This window comes from Oncorhynchus kisutch, linkage group LG18 (genome assembly GCF_002021735.2).
Source record: "Oncorhynchus kisutch isolate 150728-3 linkage group LG18, Okis_V2, whole genome shotgun sequence".
In the NCBI taxonomy this organism is placed as follows: domain Eukaryota; kingdom Metazoa; phylum Chordata; class Actinopteri; order Salmoniformes; family Salmonidae; genus Oncorhynchus; species Oncorhynchus kisutch.
In genome coordinates this window covers 12,730,350-12,743,397 of record NC_034191.2, presented here as the reverse complement: position 1 = coordinate 12,743,397, position 13,048 = coordinate 12,730,350, and the positions used below count along the sequence as shown (strand labels likewise).

At 44.8% G+C, this 13,048-nt stretch overlaps 1 protein-coding gene across 3 annotated transcripts in view; it reads left to right on the top strand.

Annotated features, from left to right (window-relative positions):
* pde2a (phosphodiesterase 2A) overlaps nt 1-13,048 on the top strand; it is a 169,497-nt gene that overhangs the window by 138,403 nt on the left and 18,046 nt on the right. For all 3 annotated transcript variants that reach the window (XM_031795739.1, XM_031795738.1, XM_031795740.1), the window contains exons 10-13: nt 241-315; nt 481-522; nt 655-723; nt 10,824-10,954. In XM_031795739.1, coding sequence (XP_031651599.1) covers nt 241-315; nt 481-522; nt 655-723; nt 10,824-10,954 — 317 coding nt within the window. The remainder of the gene's footprint in view (nt 1-240; nt 316-480; nt 523-654; nt 724-10,823; nt 10,955-13,048) is intronic.

The window sequence follows — 13,048 nt, the reverse complement described above, 5'->3', positions numbered from 1 at the left end:
CGTGCATTGATGAGGTAATGTGTGTTTATTATTCGTCGTGCATTGATGAGGTAATGTGTGTTTATTATTCGTCATGCATTGATGAGGTAATGTGTGTTTATTATTCGTCATGCATTGATGAGGTAATGTGTGTTCATTATTCGTCGTGCATTGATGAGGTAATGTGTGTTTATTATTCGTCATGCATTGATGAGGTAATGTGAGTTTATTATTCATCATGTACTGGCTGTTTTGTCTCAGTTGCAGCAGCAGACCCAGTCTCAGTGCTGCTGTCTCCTACTGGTGTCTGAGGACAACCACCAGCTCTTCTGTCAGGTACGTCCTTCGTAAAAGATGGGATTCCTACCTGCTAAAATAAAGATTCAATGAATAAATAAATAAAATAATGTCTGTTTTAATGCCACGGCAGTCTGATAACAGGGTATTCCTCCGTTAGAACGGTCCCTAAGGAATCTAACGTCTGACCTCTATCCTCCTCAGGTGGTTGGAGACAAAGTTCTAGAGGAGGAGATCAGCTTCCCTGTGAGTGATGACCCCCTAACTCCTGACTAATGACCCATGTTACTGTCCCTAAACATTTCATTAAAACTAGACTTTGACATGGGGAAATGATGAGGCAAGAGGCTAAGTGATCATGTATACCTCTTCTTCTAGCTGATGTTTGGGCGTTTTGGGCAAGTAGTGGAGAAGAAGAGATCCATCACTCTTCAGGATGTCACGGAGGTGAGTGACCTTGATCCTAGACTGTGAAAAGCATCTTGCCATGTAGATCAATGTGGAGGCAGTCCAGCCAGACTGCCACACTCACTCACTCACTCACTCACTCACTCACTCACTCACTCACTCACTCACTCACTCACTCACTCACTGACTGACTGACTGACTGACTGAGTTTCTCAGTTGCAAAATCAGCAAGGACTTTTCACAAACTGCATTCAGCAAACGACGGAATTGTGAGAGCGAGCTATGTACTGTCCCACAAAATTGCTAAATATTGCAAGCCATTCGCTGAGGGTGAATTCATTAAAGAATGTTAAATTGACTCTGCAGTAATACTTTTCCCCGACCAGAAAGAGCTGTTTGAAAATGTTTACCTGTCAAGATTAACACTGACACGGCGTATTGAGGACATCGTAAGGTAAAGGATTTCACCTATTTCTCCTTGGCCCTGAATGAGAGCAGAGATGCACGTGACATGGCACAGTTGTTGATATTCTTACGAGGTCATAATCCCAGACCTTGAAATTACAGAGGAGCTTCAGTGCAGTCAATGAAGAGCACAACCACAGGGAAATGTTTATTGGAGGGGGTTAATAAGTGTGTGGCAAAGCTGGGACTGAGTTTTGAAAAGTTATCCAGTGTGACCACTGATGGTCCCCAAACTTGACAGGAGAAAACATTGGCCTTTTGAAATGTAAACAAGATCAAGTAGCTGAGCTGAACCCAGATCTGAAAATTATTTTCCTGCATTGCATTATTCATCAGGAGGTGCTCTGGAAATGTGTTCTGGAAATGAGCCATGTTGTGGATACATCCACTAAAGTGGTAAACTTCATAAGAGCAAAATGTTTAAACCACAGACAGTTTGTCTCACTGTTGGAAGAGACAGAGTCGGGTCATGTAGATCTCCCCTACCAGAACAAAAGTGAGATGGCTGAGTTTGTGGAAGGTGCTTAAAAGGGTGTGGGACCTGAAGTCGGAGATTAGATGTAAATTAGATGTAAACCTCATATCTGAGGCTGTTATATAAACAGCGTCATGGTAATGTGGCCGCACCGTCTCCCATGAGCCCCACAAAATTGCACCAAACGGACCAGTTCGTAGCTGGATTCTTCAGAAATCTTTTATACCTTCTCCGGAACATAAATGTTGTTCGGACCTCAAGTTCTGTGAGGTGGAAGAAATTCCTTTGTTCTCTCTATGAAAATTCACTCTGTCTCTATACTGTGGCCATGAGGAGATCATCTCCTCCAGGAATTTATGACCTCTCTCTGACCACAGCAGCCTGTGTGTAGGAGACAGGGAGAGGGGGGTGGGGCTTTGCTGTACCCAAAGAGGGCAACGTCATGACAACAGCTGGAGAGGTATACATCACTGCTGCGTACTTTGAACGGTGAGTTTTCTCTATGTTTTGAGGATTTCAAAGTTGTTGGAAAATGACATGCTGTTGGTTTCCTCTCCTTTCACCTTCAATATGGATAACGCTTCTACTGACCTGCAACTTGAGCTTATCGATCTTCAGTCTGGTGCAGTGATTGGAGAACTATTCAAAACATTGTCACTGACGAGGTTCTATGCATCTCTCGATGAACAAAACGTTCTGAAGATTAGGAGTCCTGCTCAGAAGATGTTTGTACAGTTTGGGTCAATCTGTGTACTGAATGTGAACAGACATTTTCAGTGATGAAATATAACAAGTCAAATCACAGATCATCTCTTACTGACTCTCACCTCTCAGCAATCCTGCGCATAGCGACATCAGAAACTATACCTGACTTTACTGCTCTAGTCAATGCCCATCAGAGACTTCACTCCTCACACTGATTGAATAGTTTAAATGTAACGTTGAGCTCTTTCTCTTTCTTGTGTTTTCGTACAACCCGTTAACAAGAGTTCTGTCCGTGGTGCTGAATGCACAGTGTTCTTTTCCCTCCATGTAGTTCATTGCATATTTCATAATGAAAATACCTACCAAAAGGAGAACATGGGATGTGGTTTATTTCTGTGCATGTTAAAAAAGTAAAATAAGTAGCCTATCTGGACGTGATTTACAGTAGATATATCTGTCAACACAGTCATATGATGTATAATCCTGTAATATGATTCCGGCCCACGATGGCAAAAAATATATTCTAATGTGGCCCTCCATGGAAGTAATTGCCCAGGCCTGCTTTAGATGGTGGTGTAGATGAGGCTGGGTCTAGTTATGTCATGGATGGTGGTGTAGATGAGGCTGGGTCTATGTGGGGGGGGCCCGACTAGAGAGAAAGGGCAGGTGGTCAGGATAGGAGATGGAGATGAGGAGGAAGAAGGTGAGTCTGAGGACGATGAGGAGGTGTTCTTTTCAGACTCCTCCTCAATGGGTCCAGGCAGAGGGGTCAAAGTACACGGTGAGGGAACAGTCAAGGTTCCTGAATGAAACAATAGGGGAAAAAGTTAAATATGAAGCCTTTTTTTGCGATACGGGAATGTTTATAAGATCAGTACAACACGCTAGGATAAATGAGGGGCATGGCGTCCTCTCACCCAGGAAATGCTTTAGGTTGAGGAAGTGAGTCACAACAGTGTGTAAAGGGTCAACCTTCAGACACTGTTTAGATGAATATTTTTTTTCTGGCCCTGGGACTTTTTGAGCTTTGCTATTGATCTCTTTCTTTGCTGGCTTTTTCTCCCACTTCTTATGGAGACTCTTCAGGTAGGCTCGCTTAACTTCTTATGGAGACTCTTCAGGTAGGCTCGCTTAACTTCTTATGGGCATGACGGTAGCGTCCCACCTGGCCAACATCCGGTGAAATTGCAGAGCGCGAAATCCAAACTACAGAATTATAAATATTTAACTTTTGTTAAATCACAAGTGTAATACATCAAAATAAAGCTTAACTTCTTGTTGATCCAGCCGCTGTGTCAGATTTTTAAAAGGCTTTACGGCAAAAGCACACCATGCGATTATCTGAGGACAGCGCCCCGTGTACAAAAGCATGAAAAACATATTTCAACCAGGCAGGTGCGCCACAAAAGTCAGAAACAGCGATATAATAAATGCCTTACCTTTGATGATCTTCTTCTGTTGGCACTCCAAAAGGTTCCAGTTACATCACAAATGGTCCTTTTGTTCGATAAAGTCCTTCTTTATATCCATAAAAACTCAGTTTAGCTGGCGCGCTTCAGTCAATAATCCACCCAGTTTCCCTCCATCAAAATGCATACAAAATGAATCCCAAATGTTACTAATAAACTTTTCCAAACAAGTCAAACAACGTTTATAATCAAACCTTAGGTACCCTAATATGCAAATAAACAATCAAATTTAAGACGGAGAATCGTTATTGTCTTTACCCGGAGAAAAACACCAAAGAACGCGCTCTTTTCCACGCGCTTGGAAACACGACAGTCAAAATGGGAGTCACCGAGAAAAACTACAATTTCTGGTTCATTTTTCCAAAAACCAGCATGAACCTTTTTCTAAAGACTGTTGACATGTAGTGGAAGCCCTAGGAACTGCAATCTGAGAGGATTTCGCCTTATAATAAAAGTGACAGCCATTAAAAACAGTGGTAGGCTGATTTTTTGGGGGGGGAATGGTTTGTCCTCGGGGTTTCGTCTGCCATATCAGTTCTGTTATACTCACAGACATAATTGTAACTACTCTAGGGTAGGGGGCAGCATTGGGAATTTTGGATGAAAAGCGTGCCAAAATTAAACTGCCTGCTACTCTGCCATAAAAGCTAGAATATGCGTATAATTAGTCGATTTGGATAGACAACACTCTGAAGTTTCTAAAACTGTTTGAATGATGTCTGTGAGTATAACAGAACACATATGACAGGCAAAAACCTGAGAAAAAAATCCAACCAGGAAGTGGGAAATCTGAGGTTTGTTGTTGTTCGACTCTTGCCCTATCGAATACACAGTGTCTATGTGGTCATGTTGCACTTCCTAAGGCTTCCACTAGATGTCAACAGTCTTTAGAAACTTGTTTGAGGCTTCTACTGTAAAGGAGGGACTCATAAGGGCTTTTTGAGTCAGTGGTCTGGCAGAGAGCCACAGGCTCGTGACGCTCGTTCACGTGAGAGGTAGCTCTCGTTCCATTGCTTTTCTACAGACAAAGGAGTTCTCCGGTTGGAACATTATTGAAGATTTATGTTAAAAACATCCTAAAGATTGATTCTATACTTCGTTTGACATGTTTCTACGGACTGTAACGGAACTTTTTGACATTTCGTCTGCTCCTAGTGAACGCGCTTCGTGACTTTGGATTTGTTTACAAAACACGCTAACAAAAGTAGCTATTTGGACATAAATGATGAACATTATCAAACAAAAATATTTATTGTGGAACTGGGATTCCTGGGATTATATTCTGATGAAGATCATCAACGGTAAGTGAATATTTAGAATGCTATTTCTGACTAATGTCTTGATTACGGCTTGATTTGCCTTAATCACATTATTGCATGGTTTGCTTTTTCCGTAAAGTTTCTTTTAAATCTGACACAGCGGTTGCATTAAGGAGAAGTATATTTTTAATTCTGTGAATAACACTTGTATCGTTTATCAATGTTTATTATGAGTATTTCTGTAAATTGATGTGGCTCTCTGCAAAATCACCGGATGTTTTGGAACTACTGAACATAACGCGCCAATGTAAACTCCGATTTTTGGATATAAATATGAACTTTACCGAACAAAACATACATGTATTGTGTAACATGAAGTCCTGTGAGTGTCAGCTGATGAAGATCATCAAAGGTTAGTGATTAATTTTATCTATATTTCTGCTTTTTGTGACTCCTCTCTTTGGCTGGAAAATGGCTGTGTTTTTCTGTGACTTGGCTCTGACCTAGCATAATCGTTTGGTTTGCTTTCGTTGTAAAGCCTTTTTGAAATCGGACACTGTGGCTGGATTTACAACAAGTGTATCTTTAAAATGGTGTATGTTTGAGGAATTTTAATTATGGGATTTCTGTTGTTTTGAATTTGGCGCCCTGCACTTTCACTGGCTGTTGACAAGTGGGACGCTACCCTAGAGAGGTTAACAGTTTTAGAAACTTTAGAGTGTTTTCTATCCAAATCTACCAATTATATGCATATCCTAGCTTCTGGGCCTGGGTAACAGGCAGTTTACTACCCAAGAGAGGTTCATATAAATGGTGCCAGAGATGCGGGAAAAGAGGAATCTGTTGGGTGAGTACATGAAACAAAACAAACTACAAGTATTGTTTCTGCAGGAGACGCATAGTGATGAGGTGAATGAAGTCGATTGGGGGCTCTGGTGGAAAGGGGGAAAGTGTGCTGAGCCATGGAGCAAATGTTAGTGCAGGGGTGGCAGTCTTTTTTGCACTGAGTCTGACGGTTAAAATGTGCCCCTCAAAAGGGGAGGCTAGGGGACTAGATTGCTTGTAGTAAAAGCAGAAATGAACAACAGGGGTTTTATGTATGCACCTAACACAGGGGGAGAGAGAGGGGGGTTTTGTTTGGCTGTCTTAGACAGGAATTCTCACAGGTAGAACCTGAGGAGACGCTGGTGGTCAGCAGGGATTGGAACTGTACGATGGATTTTATGAAAGACAGAAATGGGGAGGAGCCTCATTCAGGCTCAGTGGGGGTGTTAAGGGACATCAATCAGTTTGACCAAGTGGATGTTTGGAGAACTAGACATTCCAACACAAGACAGTATACATGGGTGAAGGTCTTTGGGTTTAGGGTGACTGCAGCAATAGGCTGTTGGGCGCTACCATTCTCCCATTTGGTTTTTAGGAGCACCACATAACCATGGCTCGGCTGTCTATTTCACCAGGGCCTCAGCAGGCATCCTATTGGAAGTTTAATGTAAAGATCTTACAAGATGCCACTTTTGCTCAGGTTTCCAGACTTTTTGGGAAAGTTGGGGGCAGAAAAGAGAGGAGTATTATTTTCTGAGTCAATAGTGGCATGTGGGAAAAGTGAAAATGTGTTTTTTCTGTCAACAGTACACCGCTCTCTCATCCTCAGAGGCTAGGAGAGTATTGGGGGAACTCAAGCGTAGTATCAGTGAGGTGGAGGTAGAGGTAGAGCTGGTGGGGCAAGGAAATGTAGGCCTCCAGGCTAATTTAGCTGAATTACATAGGGACCTGGGCAGTTCTTCCAGGTTAAAGCAAAGGGAGCACTTGTAAGAGCCAGGTTCTCCATGCTCAAGAAGATGGATGCTCCCAGCTCCTTCTTCTTTGGTTTGGAAAGACAGAACGGTGAAGCCAAGGGTATGCATTGTCTACAGTTGTCTGATGGGCGGGTGACCTCTGTGGTGGGGGAGATGCGGACTGTGGAGTTTTATACTGAGTTGTATAGGGCAGAACTGTGTGATCCTATGTGTGCTCAGGTTTTGTTTGCAGAACTCCCTAAGCTCTCTCTGGCACAGAGGGATGAAATGTACATTACGCTATTTTCCCATGAACTGGCAGAGGCCGGAACCCAGATGTCCCCCAGCCTTGCACCGGGGGTCGATGGACTCAGAGTGGAGCTTAATAAAAAAAATCTGGGGAATAATTGGACTGGACTTATTTTGCGTGCTGCGTGAATGCGTCAGGGTAGGAGAGTTGCCGATGAGCTGTCGTCGGGCGGCTCTGACTCTCCATCCCAAAAAGTGGTACTTGTGTGAACTTAAGAACTGGAGGCCTGTGGCATTTGTCTGTGCAGACTAAAAGCTATTTGCCAAGGTCCTCGCTAACATACTGAAGTCCCATCTGGACTCTATTGTACACAAGGACCAGACGTATTGTGTACCGGGATGCTCAATCACAGACAACTTGTTCTTAATCAGGGACATGTTCGAGAGTTTCTAATGTGAACTTTAGACCGGTCTCTTTAGACCAAGAGAAGACTTTTGATAGAGTGGACCATGAGTATCTGTCTAATGCAATTCATGTCTCTGTTGGAATGTCTGTGTGAGAGGTTGGGGGTGGAGTTTACTGTTGGGATGTTTGTAATGGTGTACAAGGAAAAGGCCAAATGTGTGTTGTTGAATATTCTGTTTGCTCAGGCAAAGTTGGCTATTTAGCTAACAAGGAGGAACAGGGTCAAAGGTGGAGGGATAACAGACCCTTTACTATTATCTAATGCGATGGTCTCTGCACCTTATAGTGGCTTGCAATGGTATTCATCCCCTTGGCATTTTCCCCATTTTGTTGCCTTACAACCTGGAATTAAAATAGATTTGGGGGGGGGGGGGTTGTAAATCATTTGATTTACACAACATGCCTATCACTTTGAAGATGCAAAATATTTTTTATGGTGAAACAAATAAGAAATCAGACAAAAAAACAGAAAACTTAAGGTGGCATAACTATCCCCCCCCCCCCCCCCCCCCCAAGTCAATACTTTGAAGAGCCACCTTTTGCAGCAGCTGCAAGTCTCTTGGGATATGTCTCTGTAAGCTTGGCACATCTAGCCACTGGGATTGTTGCCCATTCTTCAAGGCAGAACTGCTCCATCTCCTTCAAGTTGGATGGGTTCTGCTGCTATACAGCAATCTTTAAGTCATACAACAGATTCTCAATTGGATTGAGGTCAGGGCTTTGACTAGGCCATCCCAAGACATTTAAATGTTTCCCCATAAAGCACTCAAGTGTTCCTTTAGCAGTATGCTTAAGGTCATTGTCCTGCTGGAAGTTGAACCTCTGTCCCAGTCTCAAATCTCTGGAAGACTGAAACAGGTTTCCCTCAAGAATTTCCCTGTACTTAGCGTCATTCCATCATTCCTTCAGTTCTGACCAGTTTCCCAGTCCCTGCCGATTAAAAACATCCCACAGCATGATGCTGCCACCACCATGCTTCAATGTGGGGATGGTATTCTCGGGGTGATGAGAGGTTTTGGGTTTGACTGTATTTTTTTGTGAAGAATCAACAACAAGTGGGACACAATCATGAAGTGGAACGACATTTATTGGATATTTCAAACTTTTTTAACAAATCAAAAACTTTAAAATTGGGCGTGCAAAATTATTCAGCCCCCTTAAGTTAATACTTTGTAGCGCCACCTTTTGCTGCGATTACAGCTGTAAGTCGCTTGGGGTATGTCTCTATCAGTTTTACACATCGAGAGACTGACATTTTTTCCCATTCCTCCTTGCAAAACAGCTCGAGCTCAGTGAGGTTGGATGGAGAGCATTTGTGAACAGCAGTTTTCAGTTCTTTCCACAGATTCTCGATTGGATTCAGGTCTGGACTTTGACTTGGCCATTCTAACACCTGGATATGTTTATTTTTGAACCATTCCATTGTAGATTTTGCTTTATGTTTTGGATCATTGTCTTGTTGGAAGACAAATCTCCGTCCCAGTCTCAGGTCTTTTGCAGACTCCATCAGGTTTTCTTCCAGAATGGTCCTGTATTTGGCTCCATCCATCTTCCCATCAATTTTAACCATCTTCCCTGTCCCTGCTGAAGAAAAGCAGGCCCAAACCATGATGCTGCCACCACCATGTTTGACACTGGGGATGGTGTGTTCAGGGTGATGAGCTGTGTTGCTTTTACGCCAAACATAACGTTTTGCATTGTTGCCAAAAAGTTCAATTTTGGTTTCATCTGACCAGAGCACCTTCTTCCACATGTTTGGTGTGTCTCCCAGGTGGCTTGTGGCAAACTTTAAACTTTTTATGGATATCTTTAAGAAATGGCTTTCTTCTTGCCACTCTTCCATAAAGGCCAGATTTGTGCAATATACGACTGATTGTTGTCCTATGGACAGAGTCTCCCACCTCAGCTGTAGATCTCTGCAGTTCATCCAGAGTGATCATGGGCCTCTTGGCTGCATCTCTGATCAGTCTTCTCCTTGTATGAGCTGAAAGTTTAGAGGGATGGCCAGGTCTTGGTAGATTTGCAGTGGTCTGATACTCCTTCCATTTCAATATTATTGCTTGCACAGTGCTCCTTGGGATGTTTAAAGCTTGGGAAATCTTTTTGTATCCAAATCCGGCTTTAAACTTCTTCACAACAGTATCTCGGACCTGCCTGGTGTGTTCCTTGTTCTTCATGATGCTCTCTGCGCTTTTAACGGACCTCTGAGACTATCACAGTGCAGGTGCATTTATACAGAGACTTGATTACACACAGGTGGATTGTATTTATCATCATTAGTCATTTAGGTCAACATTGGATCATTCAGAGATCCTCACTGAACTTCTGGAGAGAGTTTGCTGCACTGAAAGTAAAGGGGCTGAATAATTTTGCACACCCAATTTTTCAGTTTTTGATTTGTTAAAAAAGTTTGAAATATCCAATAAATGTCGTTCCACTTCATGATTGTGTCCCACTTGTTGTTGATTCTTCACAAAAATATACAGTTTTATATCTTTATGTTTGAAGCCTGAAATGTGGCAAAAGGTCGCAAAGTTCAAGGGGGCCAAATACTTTCGCAAGGCACTGTACACACACCACTTTTCTGTTTTTGGTTATTTTTCTATTTTCACTTCACCAATTTGGACTATTTTGTGTATGTTCATTACATGAAATTCAAATAAAAATCTATTCAAATTACAAGTGCAACAAGATAGGAAAAACGCCAAGGGGGATGAATACTTTCGCAAGGCACTCCAGGTTGGAATTTAAGTTCTATAGATTTATAACAAGTGTGTAGATGTTTCAGGAGATATGGAATGTTGGGGGGGGGGCTGTCTGTACAGCTGTGGAAGATGGGTTGGATGTACAGCTGTGGAAGATGGGTTGGATGTACAGCTGTGGAAGATGGGTTGGATGTACAGCTGTGGAAGATGGGTTGGATGTACAGCTGTGGAAGATGGGTTGGATATACAGCTGTGGAAGATGGGTTGGATGTACAGCTGTGGAAGATGGGTTGGATGTACAGCTGTGGAAGATGGGTTGGATATACAGCTGTGGAAGATGGGTTGGATGTACAGCTGTGGAAGATGGGTTGGATATACAGCTGTGGAAGTGGTGAGGTTTTGGTTATTGTGATGTGTGGTTTGTTTTGTATCGGGGGTAAAGGACAAGGTGAGTAGGCAGTACAGGGGATATTTGTTTTTTAAAATTGGGGTTTTAATGAAATGAGGATGTATCATTAAAGAAAACCTAAAAATATCTCTCTCATCCTCTCCCTGTCTCTCCCTCTAGGAGGAGTGTAGACAGCTGTCCAGTATGCTGGACAGTGAGGTGTCCTCTCTGCTGTGTGTCCCTGTGGTTAGCAGAGCCACTGGCCAGGTGGTTGCACTAGCCTGCGCCTTCAACAAGCAGGGAGGACAACGGTGAGACACGCGCACACACACACACACACACAAACACACACACACACACACACACACACACACACACACACACACACACACACAAACACACACACACACAAACACACACACACACACACAAACACACACAGTGAGGAGAATGCATTCTAATAGACCTCTGGGTTCAAGAGATAACATAACAGCTCCAGTGGCAGAGGACCAATGAGAGGTCGGCACCCTTAGGTGCGTGTGTGTACCTAATCAATATGTTTGAGTGTTTCTCCACAGCCCCTACAACAGGAGTTTCAAACCTGCCCTGGATACACACTGCCAACACACACACACGTACGCCAAGCCAGCACGCCAACTGGCCAAGTCAGCAGACACACAGACATTCTCAAGGGGCTCACACACACACACACACACACACACACACACACACACACACACACACACACACACACACACACACACAAACACACACACAGAGAGAGGTGAAGTATTGCTAAGGACAGCAGTAATCCCAGTAAGCTCTCTGCTGACGTTTTGGCTCTAGACTCTAGACATTTATCTTCCTCCTTCTGTCATATTTCTTCTCTCTCACTTCCTCCTCATCTGCTTTTTCTCTTCCTGTCTGTTCCTGCCTCTTCCCGTCTGTTCCTGCCTCTTCCCGTCGGTTCCTGCCTCTTCCCGTCTGTTCCTGCCTCTTCCCGTCTGTTCCTGCCTCTTCCTGCCTCTTCCCATCTGTTCCTGCCTCTTCCTGCCTCTTCCCGTCTGTTCCTGCCTCTTCCCGTCGGTTCCTGCCTCTTCCCGTCTGTTCCTGCCTCTTCCTGTCTGTTCCTGCCTCTTCCCGTCTGTTCCTGTCTGTTCCTGCCTCTTTCTGTCTGTTCCTGCCTCTTCCTGTCTGTTCCTGCCTCTTCCCATCTGTTCCTGTCTGTTCCTGCCTCTTCCTGTCTGTTCCTGCCTCTTCCCGTCTGTTCCTGTCTGTTCCTGACTCTTCCTGTCTGTTCCTGCCTCTTCCTGTCTGTTCCTGCCTCTTCCCGTCTGTTCCTGCCTCTTCCTGTCTGTTCCTGCCTCTTCCCGTCTGTTCCTGCCTCTTCCCGTCTGTTCCTGCCTCTTCCTGTATGTTCCTGCCTCTTCCCGTATGTTCCTGGCTCTTCCCGTATGTTCCTGCCTCTTCCCGTCTGTTCCTGCCTCTTCCTGCCTCTTCCCGTCTGTTCCTGCCTCTTCCTGCCTCTTCCCGTCTGTTCCAGGCTCTTCCCGTCTGTTCCTGCCTCTTCCCGTATGTTCCTGCCTCTTCCCGTATGTTCCTGCCTCTTCCCGTATGTTCCTGCCTCTTCCCATCTGTTCCTGCCTCTTCCTGCCTCTTCCCGTCTGTTCCTGCCTCTTCCCGTCTGTTCCTGCCTCTTCCCGTCTGTTCCTGCCTCTTCCTGTCTGTTCCTGCCTCTTCCCGTCTGTTCCTGCCTCCTCCTGTCTGTTCCTGCCTCTTCCCGTCTGTTCCTGCCTCTTCCCGTCTGTTCCTGCCTCTTCCTGTCTGTTCCTGCCTCTTCCCGTCTGTTCCTGCCTCCTCCTGTCTGTTCCTGCCTCCTCCCGTCTGTTCCTGCCTCTTCCCGTCTGTTCCTGCCTCTTCCCGTATGTTCCTGCCTCTTCCCGTCTGTTCCTGCCTCTTCCCGTATGTTCCTGCCTCTTCCCGTCTGTTCCTGCCTCTTCCTGCCTCTTCCCGTCTGTTCCTGCCTCTTCCTGTCTGTTCCTGCCTCTTCCCGTCTGTTCCAGGCTCTTCCCGTCTGTTCCTGCCTCTTCCCGTATGTTCCTGCCTCTTCCCGTATGTTCCTGCCTCTTCCCGTATGTTCCTGCCTCTTCCCGTATGTTCCTGCCTCTTCCCATCTGTTCCTGCCTCTTCCTGCCTCTTCCCGTCTGTTCCTGCCTCTTCCCGTCTGTTCCTGCCTCTTCCCGTCTGTTCCTGCCTCTTCCTGTCTGTTCCTGCCTCTTCCCGTCTGTTCCTGCCTCCTCCTGTCTGTTCCTGCCTCTTCCCGTCTGTTCCTGCCTCTTCCCGTCTGTTCCTGCCTCTTCCCGTCTGTTCCTGCCTCTTCCCGTCTGTTCCTGCCTCCTCCTGTC